The sequence below is a fragment of the Eptatretus burgeri genome, chromosome 3 (assembly GCF_056783735.1).
Source record: "Eptatretus burgeri isolate ZD-2024b chromosome 3, Ebu_testis_v1, whole genome shotgun sequence".
Taxonomy (NCBI): domain Eukaryota; kingdom Metazoa; phylum Chordata; class Myxini; order Myxiniformes; family Myxinidae; genus Eptatretus; species Eptatretus burgeri.
The window spans coordinates 53048203-53076017 of NC_140963.1; the positions used below are offsets into that span (position 1 = coordinate 53048203).

At 48.0% G+C, this 27815-nt stretch overlaps 1 protein-coding gene across 1 annotated transcript; it reads right to left on the reverse strand.

The window, feature by feature from the left end:
• Positions 1–512: 512 nt before the first annotated feature.
• On the reverse strand, positions 513–27751 carry LOC147029886 (uncharacterized). The gene is made up of 5 exons (XM_085873365.1): positions 27600–27751; positions 26914–27054; positions 9767–9867; positions 6879–7085; positions 513–877 (listed from the first exon to the last, which is right to left on the reverse strand). Exons 2-5 carry the CDS (start codon positions 27045–27047, stop codon positions 750–752), a joined length of 570 nt encoding a protein of 189 aa, XP_085729491.1. The 5' UTR covers positions 27048–27054; positions 27600–27751; the 3' UTR covers positions 513–749.
• Positions 27752–27815: the final 64 nt, after the last annotated feature.

Below are 27815 nucleotides of genomic sequence, written 5' to 3' on the forward strand. Positions count from 1 at the left end.
ATGATGGAAAACCTGCATTATTTTGTTTTCATGCTGTCTATGGGAATATTACTTTAAATTTTTACGAATCATCTTTGACTTAAATGGAATTCAGGTCCAGGTGACATCTTCATGCAGGATGATTCTCATGCACTTGATACAGTATATCGACCCCAAGAGTATGGTTATCGACATCGATAGGTGATAACTCACCGACTCTTTGAGAAAGACCCCGTGGGATGTGGAACGTCCACCAACGACCCGTGCTGGTAGACAGGTCCTCTGGCTTGCTGTCCTACCTTTGAACACTACACCTACCTGTACATTGAAGCGTCGCCCTTCCTGTGAAATTCCACGATGGAATTTTATAGCTGTGACGTGATTCAAACCAAGGCTGGACAGTTCCAAAGCGAGTCTCCGTGTTTAGATACCTCTGAGCTCTTCTGACAGCCCTTGACATCAAAGGATGTGTGTTTAATCCTCCTTCATTAGGACTGCAAATGTATCTTAAAAAGTATTTCACAAATATAAGGTTTTCAAATCAAGATAATTCATTTATTGAGTGTTGCAAATGCACAGAATACAATCAAACCAAATCAAAGAAAACAAAAAAAACAACATCATGACCATTTAAATGTTCTGGTGTAGTCAGTCATGTGACCATGTTTATGATGGTTGCTGATGATGCTGTGAGTTTGTCCGATGTTGGTGATGATGGTTCTTGTGTTATGAGTGTGTATGATGGTAACAGAAGGTGCTACCCCCTTCACTTAGACGAGCTTGCAGCAGCGAGCGCTTGTCCAGTCGATGCCATAGCACTGACAGTGGCACTTGTTATCGTTCTGAATGTCCCATGAGCCACACCCCATACCACAGGCACAGGAGGTGGCGGTATAGCCTATTCAGGTCGATATATAAACAAACAACACAGACATTTTTATCAGTGATAGCTCTTGCAAAGACGAGCGAAAGCAATATTTGGCTTCATTCCAATTCAATAATTTGTGATGCACCACAAGTTCATAAAGAAGGTTAAAGAACAATCGACCAAACGTGCATGTTTCATATTGAGATCACAACACCTCATCTTCCAGAGGTCGTGTGAATTATGCAGATAACTCCAATGAGGTAGCCCACTGTTTGCAAAAAATTTCAAGATTTTTCACTTCCATAACCGACAGCAGAGGAGAGAGCCACAATTTTTATTCTTCTGGACAGCACACCCGATTATATAGCTTACCCTGATGGCACTGCACCAGAATGATGATTCTTTAATTGCCCCCATTATTGCCATCTTGTGTGATCGACTGAAGAACGTTTTTTGGTCCAAGGCTTTCATGAACTGCTGCCCAGGTCTGACATTCCACTGAAGTTGGCAGGAATTTGTAATTTGGTCAGGCTTCTGTTATGCCTGGTGTTGGCTTAATGGTTAAGGTGATGGGCTTGGGATCCTCGGGTCATGAGTTCAAATCCTGCTGGGAGTTTAATTCATATCAGGTGGGGTTGATTCAGCCTGTCATCCAGCTTGCTTGGCCAAATGAGTACCAGCTTGCTGGGATGATTGAGCCATTCAAATATCCTGAGTCACAGTGACAACCTGTTCAGGATTGTGCCCAATAGCCCAGGAGACTGCTTCAGCAGCATGGACGCTCTGTACAGAGTATGGTTCCAATGGATGGATGGATGGTCAGGCTTCGAGCGATAATTCATGGACTCTTGGCGAAGGTCACCGTGGGATCCACCAACTCATGCTGGCAGACAGAACATCAAGATTAACTTCCAGCCGAGGGATGACACTTGCATTGATGCATCACCCAACCCACTTGCACCAGAGTGACAGTTTATAGCTGGGCCGAGATTTGAACCCAGGCTCGTCAGCTCAGAGGGGACATTTATTATTCAAAAAAAAATTGGCTCAGGCAACCAATATAATTCATACTCAGCCCAATTCTCATTATTTTGAATCGATCCATGGGTTTGTCAATGCAAATTTCTCCAAAATTAGCATCATGGGTTTGAGGGTGACAACAATAATAATCTATCTCTCATTCCAGCAATCTGTGCGTGTCTGTGTCTGTGTGTGTGTATGTCTCTGTCTGTGACCGCTGTTTCTCGACAACCACTGGTCCGATCTAATTGAAACTTGCCAGCTATATTGCTGAGGACCTGAGTATGTGCGTTTTCAAGGTTTGATATTAATCGGACTTGTGGTTCCCAAGTTATGTCCATTTATTTACCAACCAATGACAGGACACGTTGCTGCGTAGGCGTGGCCGATGCGCCATTTAGTTACCAATCACAGGACACGCTGCTGCGTAGGCCGGTGCGCAGCCGGCCGACGATGACGTCATGTGCCATGCCGGTTACGATGGGGATCGGTGCCTTAGTTACCGTGGCGTAGGAGTGGCAATGGTCAATGGCAGCGAATGTCATGGCAAGCAAAGACAGGGAGGTAAACTTGATTTTAATTTGGATTTTAATTAACTCTGTGTCTGTCAGTATCACAGCAGTTGTTACTTCAATGCAAGCGATAATTCGTGGAATGATGTGAACATTCCGTACGGGCACGCACCACTTCCGGATGGTGATGACTTAATGTATTCTAATAATTTCTCGATTTCTTTTGCGTATTAATGGATAAACACAATGCCCCAATCCAGTCGTCGTTTACGAGAGCGAAGGAACGGCCTGTGTGTTTGTTTCTGGCTCGCGGTTTTAAAGTTTTTCATTTTTTTGGTTTGCACGTATGGCCACGCACGTAGGGCCACGCACGTACGGGCACGCACGTGCGAAGGAACGGCCAGTGTGGTTGTTGTTTCTGGCTTGGGTTTGAAAGTTTTTTTTCTTTTTTTTTTTCACGTACGGCCACGCACGTACGGGCATGTCCTAGTAATAATAATAATAGTAAAATGTTGCCAATTATAGTTAAACGTGATTGAAAAGGAAATGTATTGTTGTAACCTTTCATGGAAAATGTACTCAAATAAGAAATGATTATTACAATTCTATGTGCTTGGACATTATCTATTTTAATAACAAATATTTGCATTTTAAATAACTTTATATCTCTTTTTCTGAATTGAAAGATGATAAATCTGCCCAGTGAAGGTGCAACTAGTTCCCCAAAACAGATTGACCTTTCAAATAATCTTTATTATTATTCATTATCGTAGAATCACCTATTATTTTTATTTTATTCTGCTTATTAAGGGATTCTCATATATAAATAATTATATTGGCATTCAAAAGTCTGGTTAGCCGTGAGAGGTATTGTTACGGTGGTGGAAATTCACAGAACACCATTCAGGTTCCCCAGAGATCAGTTATTTCGATAAATACGTGTTTTAGGTTAGATTCCTCCACCAATGTGTAAAGGGAATTATTCGTGCGCCGGGCTGTGCATCTTTGAGTTAGCCGTTATTACCTTCGCATTCTGCAAAAGGTTATGTTTTGGTCGGCGTGTATTTATTTATTTATTTATTTATTTATTTATTTGTGTCTGTCTTCCTGGTTATTAGCCAGGAAGCATTCGATTAGATTTTGGGATCGTTCGGGTCAAAGGTCAAGGTCACGAAAAGGTCAAAATCGTCTTTTTACGATAACACGGTCAATTTTTATTCAATTTGCATGCAACTAATGCCAAAATGTTCAGAATTCAATGCCTCATCTTGTGATATGCAATATGACACAATGACGCCCATACTCTTGTTACCGGTTAGGGGTCAAAAGTCAGGGGGGTCACGACCTTGAAAAATATGCGGTTTTTGTCATAACGCGGTCAATTCTTGTCCGCTTTACATGAACCCAGCACCAAAATGTTCAGAATTTAATGCACAATCTTGTGACACAATGACGTCATAACACATGTCGCCAGTTGGGGTAAAATGTTGGGGGGGGGGTCACGCCCTTGAAAAATATGCGGTTTTCGGCATAACTCAGTCAATTCTTATTCGATTTGCATGAAACCAGCATCAAACGAGATTACCTTCTCTTGTTGAAACGTTGTATTCACCGAGCTTGCGAGTGAAGACTCGCCAAAACGACGTGAGTTGATTGTTGTTTAGTCCGTAGCCCCCGAAAGTCGGGTGGGGGGGGTCATGACATTATAGATATGTGGTTTGTGTCATAAGACCATTCATATGAAACCAGTTCCCCACACTCATACCAAGAACAAAAAAAGTAGTGGCGGCGAAGGTATGCGCTCCTATGAGTGCCCGTTCTAGTTCTTTCTCTGTCTTTAATTTCGAAACATCATACCAAAACTCCTCACCATCGACGAGCAACGCTCCCCACCGCCACCACTGTTCAAAGCCGCCATTGTGCGCCGCGGTGTGAATCTAATTTGCATAACCGGATCACAGAGCGACTTCCCCGAAACCCACGGGTGACGTCAAACTTGGGGTTTCCCGAGAGGCTCACCAGGGGTGAAAGGTCGGATGCGAACAGTGGGCGGAGCCTGGCCTCAGGTTGAAAGATCAAGGGATGGCTCGCTCCTGGCCGATATAAGGGCGGAACTCAAGCAGGTTCAGAGAGAGTCGGTGTCGTGTCACAAGAGTGTCGGAGAAGTGATTCGTGGTTGTTCGTCGTTGCTCACGGGTCGTTCTCTGGTGGAGATCAGAAGTCGGGAGTCGGGGCTGGCAGCGGAGCGTGTGGGTCCGGGCAGACAGCCCTGATACGGTCGGGCGACGCTGAGGAGTGAACAGGGTCTAGAGGAGAATCAACTCTGAAAGAGCAAGAGACCCGTTCGCTCCTCTGAAGCGTCGCCGGCTAGGCTCACCAGAAAGGGGCCGCGACGAAGCCTGGCCACCGAGGCCGACCAAGCAGCCGTTGAAGCTGCTCGTCAAGCCGCCCAAGCGACTGGCACATTCGCGACGCACCAGACCGAACGGAGACACCAAGGGTCGCCGATCCAAAGACCATCGAGTCGCCACCAGGGGCGGCCAGGTAACCTGCCCGGCCTTTTGGAGCCCCTCAGTCAACCAGGCCTCCGAGTTTGAAATACAGGCTCGTGAGCCCTATTCTTTTCTTTGGTTTTGGATGAAAGTCTGTGGTGCCTTGTCTTCCTAAGTAGAACAGATTAAGTGCATGATTGTGTACATGATTGAATAGGCATCGGCTGTAGGCTTTGCTCGTGTCTCATCCCCATCCCCCCATTCATTGACTGCATGCCTACTGAAATTAAATGCCCCATTGTTTGAATGTTCACCTGCTCGTTGCATCACTTTTCTGCCATTGACCGCCACGGTGCGCTCGGGATGTTAACTCGCTATTGAGGCCGACAAACGTGATAATCTGGTCCGACGGGATTTGGCGAATTAAAACCGCTCGGCTTCGCACACGGAACGAGCACGCTTCGGCTCGTTTTCGTACAGGTCCCGTCGAGGTATAAACACTCGGTATTTCTGTCTGCGCGAATAGTTAGGTATATCGACAATTCGGCGATTGACCCTGTAGCGCGTGGACAGAATAATTGACTAGTTTATGATGCGTTAAGGCATCCGTGGCTGGATTTCGGGGTTGGTCCGGAAAGTCACGACTGGATTGTCACCTTCGGTGGGCGTGCAACATAATTATATATATTTTCAAGTGTCTGTGTGTTTGGATGTGCGTTTGTACGTAATTCTTTCATGGCTGAACAGTAGCACCTAGAGACCCAAAATTTTGGATGTAGGTACCGTATTTCAAAATCCGGACAAGGTTTTAAGCTACCACCCCGCCCCCCCACTACGAAACCCCGATCACCACAAGGATATCTTTGTGTGTGTGTATGTTTGTGTATGTCTGAAATCATAGAAGAAAAAAAACGGCTGTGCCAATCTCCACCAAATATTGCAAATGTGCTGGGTGGTACCCAGGTTCAGGACATTGGCAAAAAATTCACCCCTTCCCCCCCAAAAAGAAATGAGGCCATTTGGTCCATCTCAGGTACATCTTTGTGGTGCATTCTCGGGTACATCTTTAAACATCAATCTTCGTGATGGTTTACTAAAATCTAATTAACCCGATGTTTATCGGGTGATCCAGCTTGGGTGGGGTACCCAACACTGCATGGGGGAAAAAACAACGTCGGGGTTTTGGCACAAGTTGTGCATTGACAATATTGAAATCTTGAAAATATTTTCAAGTGTTTGTGTGTTTATACATTATTATTTTATGGCCGAACCGGAGCACCTGGAGCCCATACATTTTGCTTGTTGGAACTAGAGAATCTGGACAAGGTTTTGAGCGATCACACATCGGCCTTGAAGCCCGTTTTGAGGCCACCAAAGGTCACCACTATAAGGTGTATTTTTGGAAATGTGGTCAGGCAGTGCTGTCTCCAGCCCACAGGTAAAAGGTAACCACCATGAGGCCAATAACTCCATGACTTTTCAATGTCCAACATGTCCCTAAATCACCGCTGGGAAAAGTACACCCGGCCGGGTCGTGATAGACTTGGGTGGGGCAAGTTTCCCCGACCAATCCCACGAGAACGTCGGAATAATTGTGTCCATTGCAGAAGAAAAAGAAGAAGAGTGATATACTCAATGACATCTTCATCTGACTTTCCTCTTTTGTATTTCCTTATTTCCTTGTCCACACACTTTCCTGGCTCTTTCACCATTCATCAAGTACATTTATTGCATTTTCTTTCATACAGATATTGAAGCTTTGGGGACAGCAAAAGGACAGATTAAAGTGATGAAAGGGATCGGTATAGGGAGCATAGATGGACAATGTATGTGTGAGTTAAGAAAATAATCGCCACTTGCTAATTCTGCTCTGCACGTGGTGGTGGCGGCATCCACCTTGAATCACTGGATGGAAGTTTGTTTGTATAACATGGTTCAGGATCTTTATAGTTCTGATTTTTGTGATACAAATGTACTTTGATTTTAAAAGTAAAAAACAGTACTCACTTTTGGGACATTCCACACTTGTTCTCTGTGAACTCACGTTCACACAATCCAATGCAGTTCCTATGTTCTGTCCAGGCAATCCAATTGGTCCTGCTGGACCATGTAAACCCATTTCGCCTTGTTCACCTTTTATACCAGGCAAGCCTGGCATACCCCTTGGACCTATTGGACTCTTTTCACCCATTGGACCCACTGGTCCAGTGATTCCTGCAACAATGTTAAAAAATAATTACGACAATGGAAAATTCAGGAGTTTTTCTCCTTTGTAAATCACAGTGAGACTGAAAGTGACTAAGTTAATGAATCGATGTCATTTTAAAGTGAAGTGCTGCATTTCATTATCAACTCAGGGCCTTCATAAAGTTCCAGCTTCAGAATTTTGTGAAGGTTGACTGTGAGCCCCCCCCCCTTTCCCCCTTCCCTGGGAAGGACAAAGTGCATTCACATAATTATATTAAAGTGAGTTATTCCTTAAAATCCTGAATTGCAGTTAAGATATATCACATGCATGTGGATCGAGATGCGTTACGAATGTGAGCGAGCTTAAGTCCATGGTCTTTTCCTTCCTATATTCTGGACTCGAACCATTTTCCGCTGGCAACACACTCATGCACACAGGTAACACCATCACCACATCCTTCACTTTAGCAGAAAATGTGGCACATTTGGCTTGAAGGAGAGGTTGAGGAGGAACCTCAAAGTCAACCTCCTCCAAGAGGAAGCAATCCATCGAAAGTGACACGTGAGCACCAATACTCCATTGCTGGGTAGTGGGACGAGACCCAGACAATCACTAATGGGGTGGGGGGGGGGTTCTGACCGCCCTTACGATTCCTGCACCAACAGGAGTCTTGAAGCCGCAGGATGAATGGTGGGGGAAGAAATAAGGGGAGAGATGCAGGAATGGAAAGAGACATATATAGATTATAAGAGATTATACACTTCGACTTCACTTGGTTGCTTACTGTTCTGACCTCGCTTCAGATGTTTTTTAACCCTCTTTCTGACTTTCCTTTCTGACTTTACTTTCTGACTCCGACACCGACTTTCTTTCTGGACTTTGCACTTCTTCACTTTCCAATGTTCTTTACACTTTGTTGACTTTTCGTCTCTCTCTTTTCGTATTATTTGCGACTTTTTCACACCACACCAAGTCTGCCTCACCACGCATCACCGGCTGTTATTTTTGAGCTGTGCAGTGCATCACGTTCAGCCAAAGATAATCAGGCACTTCAGATGACCGTGGCGTGAGCGGAGGGAGAATCCTGGGAGAGAGCGTGCAGAAGGCGAGCTATAACCACCGAACCAATGGGTGGGTACAATCCAGCCGGGTTGTGGAAGGTGTGTCGGGGCACATAGATGACCCCTTGCTACTTCTTTCTCACCAGTACCACTTCTCCTCCCTCCTCCCCCACTGTCTAATTTCTTCAAATGTCTGGTGCCTTTGTTTTAGAGTGCTAAGTGATTGATTTAAGGCATCCGATGGTGGATCTGCCGTGTGGCAGATAATTTCTGCCATATTTGCTTGAATCCCAAACTCCATTTCTCCTACCAATTTCTGCCATACTTGCATGTAATAAATGCATGAAAGATTTAGCATTGTGTTTTGACTTATCCTGCTCTGGTTTTGATCTGAGATAGCACTCCTGGGGGTAATTAGCCCAAGCAGTTAATGGGTCTCTGATGAACGATAGGGTGCGGCACGCAATGTTGGTTCGCTCGGTCAATTAACATCCGTTGCGTGACTGACGGCATGATTCCCCCATCTATATAAATCATCTTGCCAAGAAGCAAAAAGAAGTGAAAAAGGACAAGCAAACAAGAACACAAAGACAAACTATAATGTGACTCAGTGGAGCGAATACTTCCACCAGGCTTAACAGTTTACATTTTGTATCCCACTGGTCGGTCGGATCTGAATCCGGACCTGAACCAAAATCGAATTGGCTTGTTCTTGTCACCGAAACAACTCATCCACCTCGTTTTATTATAAACAGCCCCAAACCTTTTGAAATATCATGCTATGTATCGTTTTGGCCCATCTCTGAAGGGTGAAGAATAACTTAAATTTTTTTTTTAATTCTCGGATACCGACATGGATCTGCATTCCGATCTTCAGCAAAATCAAATCAATTCATCCTCATCATACACTCAACCTGTCCACCAAGTTTCCTCCAAATACATCCATAACCTTAGGAGAATATCGTGCTATTTATCGTTTTTGACCGCATCTCTCAATAGTGAAGAAGTACTTAGTAATTCTAATATCTGGATCTGGATCTTCACCAAAATCTAATCAATTCGTCGTTGTCACACACCCAACCTGTCCACCAAATTTTGTTCAAATCTGTCCTTGCTTTTTGAGATATCCTGCTCACAGACAGACGGACGGGGTGAAAACATAACCTCCGTCCACCTTAGGTGGTAGAGATAACAACAATGTGGAAAAGATTTAGCAAGGGGAAAAAGGTGGTAGGTCAGGGAGTGTAACGAAAAGCTCAGGGGTAGGAAGAGACTTTGAGGTGTTGATGTTCCTCAGTCTTGAAGGACTGGAGTGAAAGACTCAGAGACTACAGACTAGAAGGTCTGTTTCAAAGATGGAGAAAAAATGGGTTATTGAGCTGAGCAATAATATTAGATGGAGGAGTGTGGAGGGAGATAGGTAACAGGGTAAGTGTTTTTCATAGAACACTAGCCGCTTGCAAAGTGGAATGATGGGAGGCTGAAAATAAATGTGCAAGTGGAGCAAGATCGTGAGAGGCAGATGACAGCAAGGTCCCCAACTTGTCTGTGCTCGGCAAGAAGCAGAACCTGAGAGCTTATCTCTTGCTGAGAACTCTAACTCAAGAAGAAATCGAGACATCTCCAGCTCCCAGAAATAATTGTACCTGGTGCTCCAACTGCTCCAGGTAGTCCAGATGGTCCTGGTGGTCCTGGTGGTCCTGGTGGTCCTGGTTTTGATAAAAGTCCTGACCATTCGAGATCGTTCCTATTGGGTTTTTGAAAAGTAAACATGCAAATGAGTGATAAACCTCCATTGAAACCAAAATAAAAACACAACCATGCTTCATTACTGATAAAAAGACAATAACATTGGAAGGAGAAATAGCACAACTGCAGGAATTAAGAAGTATACTGATAAAATGAGGAATGAGTTGAGAAGGATGAAATAATTGATGAGCAAAGGAAGTGGTGATACAAAACCAAAAGTATTGATGGGTATTCTTTTGGGTATTTTGAAAGAAATGGGGGCTGAAACAGAGATTTGTTAAACTGTTCTTAAACTTTGTCTGTATTACATCTGGGCATCCTCCATTGTTCCAAGTCTTCCTTTGTTAAAGCAGAACCACTCACCGCTTATAAGGCTTTTATAGAGAGCTCAATGGATTACTTATTTTCATGATAGCTGCCACCTCAGCATCATATCTGTTTTTCCTGGATTCTATGGAATGTAAAACTCTCAACAATATTATTGCAATCTCCCATGATGAGGCTGAAGCAAAAGGACTGTTGCTGACATCAGACCAGTCGGTGGCCTTGTTGTTTAGCTCCTTCTGCTCTCTTACCTCTCCAATCCTTTCCAGTTCATCTAAGATTCAGGCGTTCTTCCAGTTACCCCCCCCCCGCCCCCTCCATCCCATTACCCCCAGTTAAACTCCTATAATCCTGGATTACTGTACACCTCCACTTTTTGTTCCTCTTTTCACCCATTTATGGAGCCTCCTTTTGTCCATAGGGGAATGTGTGCGTCTGCAACCATATCTCAGACATGTATGAACCAAGTTTATTCGTACTTTGCACAAAGACAAGAAATTATAGTGTACATACGCACATCATTTTGTTTCACGATGCGATCAAAGATGGCTGACGGGTGGCCATTTTAGTTGTAAAAATAACCCGATGTTGAACATGTCCTCAACCATTTCTCAGACATGCATTTACCGATGTTGTTCAAACTCGGCACATCGATAACGAATGATGGCTTACATATTGTTACGGCTGTGGAAATTCGCAGAGCACCATATAGCACGGTTCGTACGGGTCCTTAAAACCCATAAAAGTCCAACATTTCTGAGTTGTACAATTTAAGGACTTAAATGTCCTTAAATTTCAGGAAAATGTTCAAAAGTCAATAAAAAAATCAGATTTTCCTGTTATTTGGTGAAGGGTGTTTCATTTTCCTCGCACTAGTATTCAAAACAAGGACAAATGTGTCCACGAGCAGCGTCCTAAAGGTTTTGTCGGCTAAAAAAAATAATAATAATAAAAAAATAATTAAAAACAGCAACAACTTCCGATATTTCGTCACGTGCCTTGATGAAGCCAATAGTGAAACGCGTCATAATGTCTTTACGTATTTATGATATATCGTGTATTTACGAAATAAATAATGTATTCACGAAATTACAATACGATAAATGGAATAATCTTTAAATAATAACGTGAACTTTTCGTGAATAGTAACGTGAACTTAGTAACGTGAAAAAAACTGTTTACCGGTTAAGCGGCATGGTGGCATTTCATTCCCGCCCGCCCTTATGCCAGAGCACGTGGCTTTGTTTTTGCGTGGCTGCCAAAGTGGTCACGTGTCTGCATTCGGATCATCTCGGCAAACTTCGACCGCCATTGTGATCGCCGTCATCACGATAAAAGAGCTGAACAATAAGCCTATTGTATCCATTATCATCGGCATTTATAGAATTTGTTGACCCAAATTTACATGCACAATACATCAAAGGATGCCTGGACAATGCTATTTCCAAGCGACCTGGCTTGATAAACCGGAGTTCAAAGGATGGTTGGAGAAAGATTCCGGATGTCGATCTTCTGCTCGTTGTCTTGCGTGCCGCAAATCTTTCTCTTATCTGTGAAAAGCTTGGGAGTTTCTGCCGTTACCGTCCATGGTAAAGGACAAAAACATCTACAAGGTGAGTGAAACTGTGTTTGTGTATTCTGATATATGATCAACGATCTTTTGGGTATTGAGTGATTGACCGAATTGTCTCGCAGTATGCATGGTATCTGGTATGTATTGATTACAATGTAAATACTGTTGCGGATTCGCGCCCGCCGGCGTGCGGACGGCCACGTGACTCGAATCGCGGCACGTCGCCCACCGGACGGACAATCCAGTCGTGACCCTCTCGGACTAACGCCGGGAACTAGTCACGGGTGGACCTTTCGGTCTCACCACGATCGTGCCAATCGGCCCCCGCGTGGGATAGGGTTGCTCGCCAAATTCGACCTACCTAAGTACCCACACGGAGGGTAGACCGGGCGATCGCACCTCGCCGCAGGTCGACTTCGGACACGGGCCACTTTAAGCGACCCGTTCCGTACTATCGGGATAACCGAGCGGTGTTATTCGTCGGCCTCGACGGTTCGATTAATTATCGGGCGTTTTAGCCCACGACCAACCCTTTACGTGAAGCAAGATGGAGATTCAATGAAAGAAAAGACGAAGCGAAGCGGGAAAACAGTTCAACATAACTCACATTTATTTCGCGATGAACGGGAAGCACACATATACAATTACACCAAAAGCACATGTAAAAGGAGAAGAAACACAATATTACACAAAAAGCAAATATAAAAGAGAAACACAATGCAGAGCTATCCGACTACCGAGCACACGGCAACACTTATACAATTTTACTTCACAGACGGCGCCGACAACACATATTCCCAAAGCAAAAGAAAAGAACCACCCTCAAGGATGAGGGGGGTAGGCGGGCCTGGGGCCGAGACCGTGTCGGGCCTACCCGTCTGATGATGAGACGCAGAGCGGCGGCAGCGCCTCAACTCCGCGGGCCTCGCGGACAGTGTCTGGTAGGGGGTGGGAAAGGGGCCCCCTTGTCGCACTATCTCAGCGCGGGGGGAAACAGGAGGGGGTTGTTGATGCTCGGGGGATGGCGGATATCACCCTGTCTCGGGTCCCGCGACGAGCGTCTCCTCCTTGACCTCGGTCGCGTTGCTGGCCTCTCCCTCTGCAGCTCCCGGCACCGACGCAAGCACCCCCTCGTCCGCCTTCACCGCCGCCACCTCTCCACAGCTCCGTCTAATCGCCCTCTCCGTCTCCTCTCTTGGCTCGTCCCAACTCTTCACTCTTGACTTCTCCCCTCCGAACTCACAACTGCCAACTGAACTGTATGGCGAGCGCGGCCGTTTATATCCCCCGTGGCCTCGCTCCCCCACCTTTGACCCTTTACCTCCGACCCTTCACCTCCAACTGGCTCCCCATTGGACCGAGGAAAAGTGGGCGTGAATGCTTTTTGATCCATGAATTTGCATATCGCGACCTCACTCCAACGCCCTGGAGGCGGGGCCAAATCGCCCCAGCTCGCCGATAGGACGGAACAGAAGTGGGCGTGAGTCGTTTTTGATCCGTTTTTCTTCGGAAAGTCTGTGATGTCTCTGAACACGCTGCTCGGTGCGCGCCCCGCACGAGTCCAGCATCGGCGCCCACAAGTGGCGTGGGAATGACGGTGATGCGATGGTGGCGAGTTGTGACGGTAAAGGTCGTGGCTGTTGTTGTGAAGCGGCGTTGTGGTTGGTGGTTGTTGTTGTGAAGCGGCGTTGTGGTTGTTGTGTGATGGCTGTTGAGACATGGTTGGTGGTGGTAGTAATGGCGGCTGGTCCAAAATAAAGATAGTAAAAGAAAAACGGCTATCCTGAAGAGTCGCAGCCCGACTGAATGACATTTATTCCCTCGAAACAACGGGTTTGGGCCTAACTACACATATACTTACAGAGATATCTCACCTAAGGGACCTGAATGGTGGTTTGTGAATTTCGTCAACCACAACACTACCCCCTCCCCTTTTTACAGACTCGTCCCGAGTTGTCAAATTTTCGTGTGCCATCATGTGTAGTTTTCCCCTAGTACATTTTACCTACGGATCCCTGAGTGCGACATTCATGGTATTCGTGTCCCCAAAATAAATAACCTGAGGGCTGAGTAACTACCTAAACAAACTCACTCACACAGACGACTTAAATAAAATTGCCGGCGCTAGGACAGACATGCCGGGGGCGCACTCATATTTACAGTACATCTTACCTTAACTTACAAATTTTACACTAAACCATGGCCCAGGATCAATGAACTCTGCAAAAAGAAAGCAGTTAGCAGGGAGCCAGGCTGCTCACATGCAGTCTCTGGCTCAAACAATGCAGGTGACAGGGAACGTGGCCGGCTGCTCACACGCAGTCCAAGGCCTTCCCTTTTGAACTGAACGCAGTGAACCACAACGGTGCATGGGCTGCACGAACGTAGTCTCCGTGCCAGCTCAAGTGGCACACGCAATGAACACAACGAATGGATGGATGAATGGTTTGAACTGAACACAGTGAACCACAACGGTGCATGGGCTGCACAAACGTAGTCTCCGTGCCAGCTCAAGTGGCACACGCAATGAACACAATGAATGGATGGATGAATGGATGGACGCAAACACGGTGCACGGGCCGCCACTGCAGCCCCGTGTCGTAGCTGCCAACAGGGCAGTTCTTGCAGCTTGCAAACTGTTGCTTTCTGATCCTGGCGCACATGGCAATGAACAGGGGGGAAAAGCAAAAATTGAACAGGGCTGGTGAACAGGGGCAGTGGGCATGGCATGTCAAAGGTAGCAGGCATACACAGCTCGCAGAAGAAGGCCGCTGCAGGCAAACACAACCGGCAGATGAACTGGCCGGCACAGGCCTTGAAGAAAACAGCTGCAGATGATCCGGCCGGCACAGGCCTTGCAGCACAGCAGCTGCAGACGATCCAGCCGGCACAGGCCTTGCAGCACAGCAGCTGCAGACGATCCAGCCGGCACAGGCCTTGCAGCACAGCAGCTGCAGACGATCCAGCCGGCACAGGCCTTGCAGCAAAACAACAGCTGCCGATGAAGTGGGCCGGCCTTTGCCTTGCAGCAACGCAGCCGGCAGATGAAGCTGGCCAGCCTTTGTCGTTCAGTGGAGGTTGGTGGAGGGAGTGCGGTGGTGCTGGCCACTCGGAAGGCGGGCTCGGACCTACCTACCTGTCTCCCTCCCACCTATCGCCTTTGCCTGTCACTGTACATACCCACTCCCTTAATTTGTCAAACCCCAATTTAGCCCCAACTTATTTTTTTACTTCCCCACTATAAATCGTCCCCTAACCCCCTTTATCGTCCTTGTTCGGCGAACCTATCCTGTCACCTAGCCTACTCCCAACCCCTACGTTCCCTTCCCGGAGGGGAATAAGGGAGAGCTGGCGTCCTTTGTCGAGGCCCAACGAAGCCTCAGAATGGCCTCCCCAGACTTCAGCGATCTATAACCAAAGTGGGTCCAGCGGCCCACAACGAGAGCGAGGGGATGGATGGTGCGGAGGGGTACACTTCCTAATCTACCCTATCCATTTAACTGTTAAACTACCCCGGGGCTTCCAACAAGCGCCTCTCGCTTAAACTATTGGTTCCAACAACCCAGATTCCCGTCGCCTGTGTTGGTGTCCTCACAATTTCGGGCCTCGCCCCCCAATTTTCTCTCCGTGCCCTCACACGGTCTCATGGCTGGGACACGTGGCTCCCTTTGGTAGGCACGACCCTCTGCCGAATCTCCCGCTATGGCACCCCCGGGCACTACACTGCCTCCGAGCCTACCAGCTTCCTAACACCGGGGAGTGCCCCCCATGGCACCTCCCCTGAAACGCACACGTGGCAGGCTGGCTTCCCAGGCCCCTTTCCGAGGGTCACCCGTGCCCACAACACTGCCCACGTGGCTAATGGCGCCCCGGGCCCCCGCACCAAGCAGGCGCACCCGTGCCCACTACGCTATCCCGGCCCCCCATGGGCCCTTGGCCTACCACGGCCGACCAGCCTGGTGCCCGGGGTACCCACTCAGCGATACTCACCTTTCGCAGCCACGCTCCCAGCCTGTCAACAGGGCTCCTGCACCCCTCCAAATGGGTATCGAGCCTACTTTCCCACCAACAACAAAACGACTTCCATTTTTCAATTTGACTAACCCCCTAACTCACTTTATACTGACCCCGGGGTCCCTTGGGCGGGAGTCACTCCTCCCCCCAATCACTCATCGCACCATGCATTCCCCATTCGCTCCATTCACACAGACCCGCTGGCCTCACTCACTCACCAAGCACATGCTTCCACTTCACTCACCAACTCTTCGACACACTCACCACTGAACTCTGCCATCCTTCTAACTACCTCCCCTAACTAACTCGTGCTCCCACGTCGTCCCTTAAACTACAGCACGTTCCTTTTAACACTACGTAGCTCAGCTACGTCCCCGCTACACATCCACAAGTCTGTCACTGTCTCCAAATCTCGAAAATAACTTTTATTTCCCCACCTAAAGCTCATCTAAATCCCTCTAACTAATCCATTCCACGGGCCCCATGAGGACTTACCCCTGCCCCATGGAGCCGGTCTAACTAAGCTAACCCTTCCCCCTAACTCGTTTCCATCCTGTGCCCAGGGTCAAGGGGGTCTTCCACCCCTTGCCCAGGAATCCTGTGCACCCGAAAGTGAGGCTTGCTTTTTTTTTTTTTTTTTTTTCTTTACATGCGCAGCACCAGCGCGGCAACTCACAGCTCGCGCACTTTTCACCTGCCCGTGACGTCATGCAGCTGCACGTGTTCCTCGTCCCTCCTTGGACGGTACCATCCGGCAGGGATACCCCTCCTGCCGGATTCCCACCCCACGTGCAGCCATGACGTCACCGTGCGCATAAAAAAACAAGCCCCACGTCTCGAGGGGTTCCCCACGCGAACACATGTGCTTTGCCCGTTGGAGCTTAACACACACGCCCGCGTGAAGAACCCGTCCGGTCCAAATCCGTAATCCTGCCTAAACTTTGTCCGTCCGCGGGATCGGCAAATCCACCGCGTGCGTTTCCGGACCGGGACTTCACTCTCGCAAGCGAGCACGTGGGGGCCTCGTGCGTTGCACAGCACGGACCTCGTGCTCACTGCTGGGTGAACCCGGCACGGTCCTCGAAACAACTCCAGCCGCTACTCGGCTTTCGTTCCTCCCATGTCGCCGTCGTCGCCATTCGACCCACGCACACCTGCGTGTTACGACGCTCACACTCCATTCCATTACATTCACACCGGGAGACGCGGCTGCGTGCTCCCGCATGCCAACCGACATCTCCCTCACATACCGCTCTCTCACACACACGGTCTCCCTTGCATAAACCATACCACTCACACGTGGTGCTCCATTCACTCGCGGCCTTCCACTCACTCGTGCTTCACTCATACACCGTGCCTCACTCAAACACGCGGGGCACTCAACCGCGGTATTTCATCCACACACCGTCCCTCACTCACACACGCGGGGGAACTCAACCGCGGTGCCTCATCCATACTGGCCGTTTCATCCACACACACGGCCTCTTCCACACACGGTGCCTCATCCACACACGGCGTGCTGGGAAGCACGTACTCTGGCACCATCGCCACCACACCACTCACACACGGGGTCGCTTCCACACACGGGGACGCACTCACGCCTTGCACCACACACACAGGGACAACCACACTGGGGATTCGTGTCCCCACAAGGGTCTCCGGGGCCTCTATACCCCCCAAGCTCTCCGTGCACCCGTTCGCAGCACTCCTCCCCTCAACCTCGCAAAGCACGACCGAACTCACCTGGTCGTGACTCGCCTCAAGGGGGCATACTCCCTCCCCTCGTTCCTGGAGGAGGCCATCCAGCTGCTCGCACTGGGTCCCTACACGCTCCGCGAGCTCACCCCCATTATCCTCCACTACCTCCGTGTGTGTGTGTGCGTCACTTACCCCGTCTTCATCGTGCAGTCTTCCCTCTGTCGTTCCCATCTCCCGTGTCTCTGCCAACTCAGTCACCTCTTCACCCTTTACCTCCCTTGTCTCTACTATTTTTATTTCCTTTGTCGTCACCTCGTGTCTCGTCTCGCACGTTTTGGTCTCCCCATTTAATTTTTCCCTTTCGGTCATCGTCACGACCCTCGCCCAACACGCCCCCCGAATTATTTTTTCACCCGCCTCCACCGCGGGCCTGTCAGCCGTTGCACCCCCTCCCAGCTCGTTCGTTCCCAGACGTGGAGTCGCCATTTTAAGCTCCCTGGTCACGGCCTTCATGCCCGCCTGCAGGCATCGGCCCATGTTCTGTGTCTCACCCCGCAGCTCTTTCATTTCTTCCCTCATTTGCTTGTTCATTCCTTCATTTCGTTTTTCATTTCATTTGTATTTGTATCCATCTTTTCGTTCATGCCTTTCATTTCGTTTTTCATATCCGCATTTATTTGTTGTGTATTCGCATCCATCCTCGTTTTCACTTCGTCCATTTGCTTGTTCATGTTCGCACTCATCTTCGCTGTCATTTCCGCATTCATTTTTGCCAGCATGGTGAATAGCTGGGCCATGTCGGGTGCGCTTGGGTGAGCCGTTTCGGCAGGGGTTGGGGAAGGGTTTTGGTGGAGAGGGGGAGGGGAGGTGTCATACACCGCGGCCGCTGCCGCACCCATTTCGGGCTCTGGGTTCAGTTGGGCGAGTTCGTTTTCCTGTACAACCAACATTTCCTGCACGGGGATTTCATCCTGAGCCATGGATTCTACACATTCTACATCCATTTCTAATACCCCCGGCTCCCGCTCGCCTTGAGACGCCATCTTGCTTCTCTTAAAGGGTTAATTTAGCTCGCTCGTAATTTGGAGGGAATCGGGGGTCGCTCCTCTCACCCCTGGACCGATTCCCGTGAATTTAGCTGGAGACAGGAGAGCCCGTTTTCCTGTTCTCCGATACCAGTGCCGTGAGGAGGGCGATGAATTTGTATCGCACGACCTGACACCAGTGTTGCGGTTTTGCGCCCGCCAGCGTGCTGACGGCCACGTAACTCGAATCGCGGCACGTCGCCCACCGGACGGACAATCCAGTCGTGACCCTCTCGGACTAACGCCGGGAACTAGTCACGGGTGGACCTTTCGGTCTCACCACGATCGTGCCAATCGGCCCCCGCGTGGGATAGGGTTGCTCGCCAAATTCGACCTACCTAAGTATCCACACGGAGGGTAGACCGGGCGATCGCACCTCGCCGCAGATCGACTTCGGACACGGGCCACTTTAAGCGACCCATTCCGTACTATCGGGATAACCGAGCGGTGTTATTCGTCGGCCTCGACGGTTCGATTAATTATCGGGCGTTTTAGCCCACGACCAACCCTTTACGTGAAGCAAGATGGAGATTCAATGAAAGAAAAGACGAAGCGAAGCGGGAAAACAGTTCAACATAACTCACATTTATTTCGCGATGAACGGGAAGCACACATATACAATTACACCAAAAGCACATGTAAAAGGAGAAGAAACACAATATTACACAAAAAGCAAATATAAAAGAGAAACACAATGCAGAGCTATCCGACTACCGAGCACACGGCAACACTTATACAATTTTACTTCACAGACGACGCCGACAACACATATTCCCAAAGCAAAAGAAAAGAACCACCCTCAAGGATGAGGGGGGTAGGCGGGCCTGGGGCCGAGACCGTGTCGGGCCTACCCGTCTGATGATGAGACGCAGAGCGGCGGCGGCGCCTCAACTCCGCGGGCCTCGCGGACAGTGTCTGGTAGGCGATGGGAAAGGGGCCCCCTTGTCGCACTATCTCAGCGCGGGGGGAAACAGGAGGGGGTTGTTGATGCTCGGGGGATGGCGGATATCACCCTGTCTCGGGTCCCGCGACGAGCGTCTCCTCCTTGACCTCGGTCGCGTTGCTGGCCTCTCCCTCTGCAGCTCCCGGCACCGACGCGAGCACCCCCTCGTCCGCCTTCACCGCCGCCACCTCTCCACAGCTCCGTCTAATCGCCCTCTCCGTCTCCTCTCTTGGCTCGTCCCAACTCTTCACTCTTGACTTCTCCCCTCCGAACTCACAACTGCCAACTGAACTGTATGGCGAGTGCGGCCGTTTATATCCCCCGTGGCCTCGCTCCCCCACCTTTGACCCTTTACCTCCGACCCTTCACCTCCAACTGGCTCCCCATTGGACCGAGGAAAAGTGGGCGTGAATGCTTTTTGATCCATGAATTTGCATATCGCGACCTCACTCCAACGCCCTGGAGGCGGGGCCAAATCGCCCCAGCTCGCCGATAGGACGGAACAGAAGTGGGCGTGAGTCGTTTTTGATCCGTTTTTCTTCGGAAAGTCTGTGATGTCTCTGAACACGCTGCTCGGTGCGCGCCCCGCACGAGTCCAGCATCGGCGCCCACAAGTGGCGTGGGAATGACGGTGATGCGATGGTGGCGAGTTGTGACGGTAAAGGTCGTGGCTGTTGTTGTGAAGCGGCGTTGTGGTTGGTGGTTGTTATTGTGAAGCGGCGTTGTGGTTGGTGGTTGTTGTTCTGAAGCGGCGTTGTGGTTGTGGTTGTTGTGTGATGGCTGTTGAGACGTGGTTGGTGGTGGTAGTCATGGCGGCTGGTCCAAAATAAAGATAGTAAAAGAAAAACGGCTATCCTGAAGAGTCGCAGCCCGACTGAATGACATTTATTCCCTCGAAACAACGGGTTTGGGCCTAACTACACATATACTTACAGAGATATCTCACCTAAGGGACCTGAATGGTGGTTTGTGAATTTCGTCAACCACAACACTACATACCTGGTACTTTTCTATTTTTCAGCTATGAGGTCTGTGGGTTCAACTTTGGGTGGAATGGGAGATTATTTTAATACGGGAGCTGCGCCAACCTCAGATGCAAATCCAGCACATACTGCCCCTGCTCCTCAGCCTGCTGCCCCTCAGGCTGCTGCTCATCCTTTTCGGGTGCCAGCTTCTTCTAGACCTGGACATGGTGGAACACAGACTCTAATAGCAGAAGTGTTGTGGGCAATGAATTGTGTCGAGTCGCATTATTCCTTTCGTTCGTGTGAGGGAACTTCTGATTTCTTTAAAAAGATGTTTCAAGGGCATCCTGTTGCCGAAACATTTGCCTGCGGTGAAACAAAATGTAGATATGTCTGCCAATTCGTGCTTGCTCCTCACTTTTCTTCTCTTCTAAAGAGTCTCATAAATAAAGACAGTGAACATGTTTTGCTGTTCGATGAAAGCATGAACACAAAGACTGAAAATAAACAATTAGACATTCATGTCAGACTTTGGCACCATGACCAAGTCCACACTAGATACCGAACATCACAATTCATTGGTCATGCTGCTGCAACTGATTTATTTGAACACTTCAATGCATCAACCTCTAATCTACGTAGAAGTGGTTTGTTGCAGGTATCTATGGATGGCCCTTCAGTGAATTGGTCTTTTTATGACAAATTGGGGAAAGAAATTAAGGATGAGTGTGATATGGGCCTGATGAATATTTGGAGCTGTGGCCTCCATGTCATTCATGGGGCGTTCCAGACCGGTGCTCGTGAGACTGCTTGGGATCTTGGTGATATTCTCTCCAGTCCATACTACCTGTTTAAAGATACCTCTGCCAGGCGCGATGATTTTACTGATGTAACTGGGTGTAAAGACTTCCCATTGAAATTTTGTAAGCACAGGTGGGTTGACAATGGTCCTATCTGCAGCAGAGTTATTCTTTTGTGGCCTCACCTGAAGTTATTTGTTGAAGCATGTGAAAGCAAGAAGAAGCCGAAACCAACCAGCAACTCTTACAAAACTCTGCGTGGTGCAATGAATGATAAGCTATCTGTTGCAAAACTGTCTTTTTTCAGGTCAGTAGCCAGTGCAGTTGAACCATTTTTAGCCTTGCACCAAACAGACAAGCCAATGGGTCCCTTTCTTGTTCATGATATTGAGAGACTTGTCAGAAATTTGTTAGAGAGGTGTGTTAAGCCAGTTGCATTACAAAATGCTTCTACTGCATATGACTTGTTAAAACTGGATCTTGAAAAGGAAAGGGTAGAAAACAAAAAGATTGAAGTTGGTTTCAAGGCTGAAAGTGAACTGAAGTCCCTCCTGAGAACCAAGGCCATCAGTGAACGCCAGGTGTTTCAGTTCAAAGAAGAATGTAGGCTATTTGTGGGGAAATGTGTCAACAAAATCTTTGAAAGGTTTCCTCTTCAGTATAGTTTAGCCAGAAATATGGCTTCTCTGGATCCCAGGTTGATGGTGACTGATCAAGAACACTCAAAGTCCAAATTCAAATGCCTGTTGGAAAATTTGGTGACTGAACAGAGTTGATGGTGATAATGTAGATATGTTGGTTGCGAGTTACAAAGAATTACTACAGGATGTAGCAGGGTGTGAACTGAAGTCTAGGTTAAAGGACTTCAAGGTTGAAGATGACACGGTAGATATGTTACTCTATGAATGTGTGGGTAAAAACAAGAAGTTTGAGAAGTTGTGGGGTCTAGTTCGTAAAGTGTTGCTCGTTTCCCATGGTCAGGCGTCTGCTGAGAGGGGTTTTTCCCTCAACAGACAGATAGAGAAGGACAACCTGGGTGAAGGCATGCTTGTGGCACTGAGGCAGATCATTGATTATTTTGTACTGGTAGGTGGAATGCTCAAAGTTGAAATCACAAAGGAACTGCTATCCTCAGCCTCCAGTTCTCGACATAAATACCATCAATATCTTGAAGAAGAGAAAACAAAGAAAGGGCAAGAAGCCATCCAAAGAAAATGAAAAATGGTTGAAGATGAAGTGGATGGTTTGAAAAAGAGAAAGAAGGTGTTTGAAACTGACATAGAAGGTCTGACCACATTGTCAGAAAAATATGCAGACGAGGCTGTGGCAAAACTAGCCACAGTCTTCTGGTAAAATCAAATGCTCTCAGACACTCTGCCAAGCAAAAACGGGGGGAACTCAAATTTCTAGAAAGAGAAATTCAGGAGTAGGCTAAATCCTTGCCTGCTATGTCCTAATTGGATATTACAATGACATGTAGCTTACAAAATGTACTGTTCTGTAGTGTAGAAGCAGTCAGAAGCTGCTGCAACTTTGCAGGTGGTAGTACCTACAATAACATTTTAACATAACAACACATTAACATTGAGAGTGCTGCCATCTGGAAACTTGTGACTGCTCCTGGCTGATTTTACAGAAACTGTGAAGTGAATTTGCCAGTTGGCTGTGTGGCGCGTTGTGCCTTGTCGACTGAATAAGCTCCTGCTGTGTTCTGTATGTTCATTATTAAAATAGATTTTTTGTAAACTTACTATCTTTGTTAATTTCTAGGTGACTCACCTCAATTTACCCCTGGAATTTGTAGGATGTGGTCCTTAAAAAGGGGTTATTTTAGCCCTTAAAAGGTCCTTAAAAGGTCCTTAAAAGGTCCTTAAAAATACATCTCAAAATAAGTGGGAACCCTGTATAGGTCCTTAGATCAGTTATGTCGATAAGTCTGGTTCAGATAGATTTTCCCACCGATGTTTAACGGGCAATTATTCGTGTGCAGGGCTGTGATCTTTGAGTTCGCCGTTTTTCTTTTACTATCGTTATTTTGGACCAACCGCCATTACTACCACCACAAAGCGCCACCAACCACAACGACCACGATCACCACAACCACCTTCTCGTCAACCCAAAACAATTCACACAGACAACAAACAGCCGCCTTCACAACAACCACCTTAACCACCACCGCCCAACCACACCACCCTCACGACCACCACTAACGCCAGCCACACCACCCTCACGACCACCACAAACGCCAGCCACACCACCATCAAGACCGCCACAAAATGCCAGCCACACCACCATAACGCCAACCACACCACCACCGCATTTCCACCTCAGCACGGTTGCGAGAAGCCTGGCGTTCATCGGGGGAGAACAGACAACGGCCTCACCCCTCCCCCCAACGACAAACGTGCGGAAAAGACGCCTGGAGAAAGAAAAAGAATGGAAAAGGCCCCGATTCGGTGAGGAAAACGCCCTGCGTCTGGAAGCCTCGTGCGCATGCTGGAAGAGGGGGGGGGGCAAAAGGGAGGGGCGAGGCGCCGTGAAGATAAAAGGGCGCGCTGAACGCAAGGAGAGTCGTGGCTGCTGGAGGTTGTGGGGTGTGTGGAGGAGAGGAGAGAGTGTCGTGTCAGAGTTGTGGGCAGTGTGTGGAGCCGCGGAAGGGAGCTGGAGAGAGAGGAGCGCAGCGGAGCCAAGGCGCGCGGCCTGCTGTACCGTGCCTTACCGTGGGTCGTTGGAGAGGGGACGTTGAGGGTCACCCTAGCGAGTCACCACGAGGGTGAAGGTAGCCAGCCCGGTCTCTCGGAGCCTTTGCGGTCTTCACGGCTCCGTGCCTATAAAGACCGCAAGAGGTCCAGTCTACCCCTCGTCTGTCCTGGGGTTTTTCCTTTGTGTCTTTGTATGAATGTTGTTGCCCCATGTCCGTAAGTAGAACTGTATAAGTGTGTACATAATAAATAGACGGTGGTAGCTCTTTGTCTTGCTCACGTCTTGTCCCTACCCCCATTCATTGCATGATTGAATACGTGCATTGTTTGCATGCATGACTGCATAACCGCATCTTTGACCGTATACGTGCATGTTTGGTTGTGAAATAAATGTGCTTGTTTAAATGTCACCCGTTCGTTGCGTCCTTTCCCTTGATTGAACTGCCATATTGCACTCGGAATATAGTTGGTTGTTAAATAACCGATAATAGAATCAGGTCCAACGGGGCCTCACGATAATAACCCGCTCGGTTATCCGAAAACGAAGCGAGCTGCTTAAGCGGCTCGTTTCAAACGGGCCCCATTGAGGTACAGTCTTTCCTGGGAAAGCCACATTTCATACCTCGCCTCCAAAGTCAGTCGCCGACTGGGAATCCTCTGTCGTGCAAAGTCTTTCCTCGGCCCTCCTGAGCTCCTGACCACTTACAAAGCTTTTGTCCGTAGCCTGATGGAGTACTGCTCTCCCCTCTGGGCTGGTGCTCCTGCCTCCCGCCTTTCTCGGCTTCACGCTGTAGAAACCAGGGCATTTCGGATCATCGGCATCTCCCGCAATGATGCTGAGTCTTTGGGCCTCTCACTCAATCACTGCAGGTTGGTCGGTGGTCTTTCTCTCTTCCACCGTCTCCTCTCCAGCCTTGCCCCCCCCTGGCTCTCTCTGCGATTTGTCCCCACCGCATTTCCTCAGGGCGCTCAAGGTCCGCCAACAACCCCCTTCTGGTAAAACTACCAAAATCACGAATCACTGCTCACCTTCACTCTTTCATTCCTCTTTTTTTTCCCCGCCTTTGCAATAAACCCCCTCACTCTATTCTTTCCCATTCTTCCCTCCAGGCCTTCAAAACAGCTGTTCACCACCACCTCTTATCATCCCCATCCAAATCCTCGATCTTTTCTACCCCCGATAATCCACCCAATCCCACTTCCTTCAAATTACCTGCTTTCCTTCCTGAAAGTCCCTGTAATGTCCATCGTCTATTCCCCATGTTCCCCGTCCCATCCCTCTCCCTTCCACAGATCTCCTAATGTGTCTGTTCCCCACTGTTTTGTCCCACTCCCACCCCTCTTGTCTCATGCCCCCTTGATGTGCGTTGTGTGTTAGCTCTCACACGAGCCTCGACAAGGTATACAAAAAAAAAAAAAATGAAATCCTTCCTTTCCTCCAATAACCTAATCTCAGTTCACCAACTTGGTTTCAGACCAGGTCACTCCACTTTGAACATGCTGCTTATACTCACCCAACAATGGATGGAGGCCCTCAATGTCAGACATGAGATTAGGGTCATCTCTCCGGACATATATTGTGCTTTTGATACAGTCTGACATCCTGCCTTGCTCTGCAAATGCTCTGCCTATGGAATCCAAGGCTAAATCCACACGTGGCTGACTGACTTCCTCTACTCTTGTAGCCAACACATGGCTCTCAATGGAATCCTTTCATCTACTCTCCCTGTCAAGGCTGGAGTGCCCCCAAAACAGTGTTGTGGGTCCAGTCCTATTCCTAATCTTCATCAATGATCTCTCTGACTCCATGGAAAATCCCCTTTATCTGTTTACTAATGACTTCACCATCTGCCGTGACATCCTGCAACCTTCAGACAGATAGGCTGCAGCCTCTTCCCTTTGTTGAAACCTTGAAGAAAAAAATGACAAGATGGTCATGCGCTTGGAATATGTCTTTCAATCCTGACAAATCTCACACTCTCATTATCTGAAAGGACTGTCTGGCAAACCCTCCTATCTACTTTCTTAACAATCTTCTTCATGAAGTTCAGTCCAGAATTCAAACCATATTTCAATGTTGGCCTCCAAGGCAAGACGCTGACTGGGCATCCACCATCGCTCAATGTCCTTCCTTGGCATACCTGATCTATCCCCCTACAAGACCTTCATCTGCAGCTTCATGGAGTGTTGCTCTGGCCTGGCTCCCCAGCCTCACACATGCTCAGCTTGATATTGTGGAAACCAATGCCTTCAAGCTTAATGGAATCTCCTGTCGTGAAGCTGAGTCTATGGGCCTATCACTTTGCCATCACAGACAAGTTGGTGGTCTCTTTGTCTTTTACATTCTCTTTTCTGGTCTTGCACCCTCTGCTTTTTGCACGTTTTGTTCCCCCCAGGTTTCTGTATGGCACACACGGTCCACCATCAACCTCCTTCTGGTGAAACTACCTAAATCCAGGATCACTGCTTACCTCCACTCATCAGTTTCTATTTTTCCCACCTGTAGAGCCAACTTCCACATTCTCTTGAATCTCATTCTTCCCTCCAGGTCTTCAAGACCACTATTCACCACCATCTCAGATTTTCTCCAATCCAAAACCATATCTTTTCTACCCTCGTTAACCCCACCAACCCCCAATCCCACCCAATCCCTCTTTCTTCCAAATTACCAGTTTTCCCTATTGAGAAGTTTCCTTCTGTGCATTGTCCACCCCATAATCCTCTCCTGCCGACATTCCTCCCCAGACCCATTGTTTGTCAAAGTCTGCCTCTATCTTATCTTTCAAGTCTGCTGTTGGTGTTTCCCCCCTCTCCCGACTGTTCCTTTTGTCCTGCTGTGTCCTGATCAGTTTTGTGTACTAATACGAGCTCGTCCACGAGCTTCGACCATGGTGTACAAAAAAATTGGACATAAAAATTGCATGCAAGATTAAGACATACAGTTTATCAGGCATGTCGCAGGTATTGAGCATAAGCAATGGCTTGTGGCAACTTTCAGAGACTTCTTGGTCTGCTCGGCCAGGCACAGCAGCAGACGAAAGGAGCAGAGTCACCCACAGAAGTAATGGCTCCATGTTTAACCTGTTACCAATACCACAATGTAAACATCACAAGGGCTTTCCACACTCATTCTTCATTCAATCACCTTCTTTTGTCATCAATCCTAAGTTAGGTCTGATGCTTTAAGTGTAAATTATATCATTAATGATCATCTTTATACATTGCAAACTCTTCTTCCTTCATAAATGAAGATGGAAAATCAGACTGCAACGAAGGTATCATAAATATTGTTGTCCACAAGAACTATTTGTATGATATTATGTAAGGTCAACGTTTTAGGGGAGATCTGGAGAGAGGGTATGGAGGAATTGAGAAAAAAAAAACAATAACACAAGGAAGAAAGGTAGAAGGTGAGATATTTTATTAATATATTTAAATAGGGTTGGCAAGGAGTGAAAGAGGGAGAGAGAAGGGAAAGGAAGTAGAAGAAATAAATGAGAATGGGTTTGGGGGAAGGGGGAAGAGTCAAACATTCTGCCATTATCCATATGCAGTATGTAGATGACCCGGTGAAGTAATTAAATTAACTCTACATTCTGTCCAAAGCAAATTTTAGCTGAACTCACAGATCCTGTTGATGCGACTTCCACGAATCACAGATTTGTGAACTGGACTGAGCCGACACTAACCCTACATAACCCCATGCACAATCACGCCCACATGATGCAATGTTAGCTGGTTGTATCCTCTGCCAACTGAAGATGGGTGGAGGTTATGCTTGCACCCCTGTCTGTCTATTTGTCTGTCTGTCTTTCTGTGAACACAATATCTCAAAAAGTTAT

What these genes read in the sequence shown, in the direction of transcription:
- LOC147029886 (XM_085873365.1), bottom strand. Translation starts at nt 27,047, where the DNA reads ATGGAGCCATTACTTCTGTGGGTGACTCTGCTCCTTTCGTCTGCTGCT. An exon ending in TGGAGCAGTTGGAGCACCAG is followed by an intron (nt 7,086 to 9,766) that starts GTACAATTATTT and finishes ACATTGTTGCAG; the next exon opens with GAATCACTGGACCAGTGGGT. An exon ending in AAGTGTGGAATGTCCCAAAA is followed by an intron (nt 878 to 6,878) that starts GTGAGTACTGTT and finishes CGACCTGAATAG; the next exon opens with GCTATACCGCCACCTCCTGT.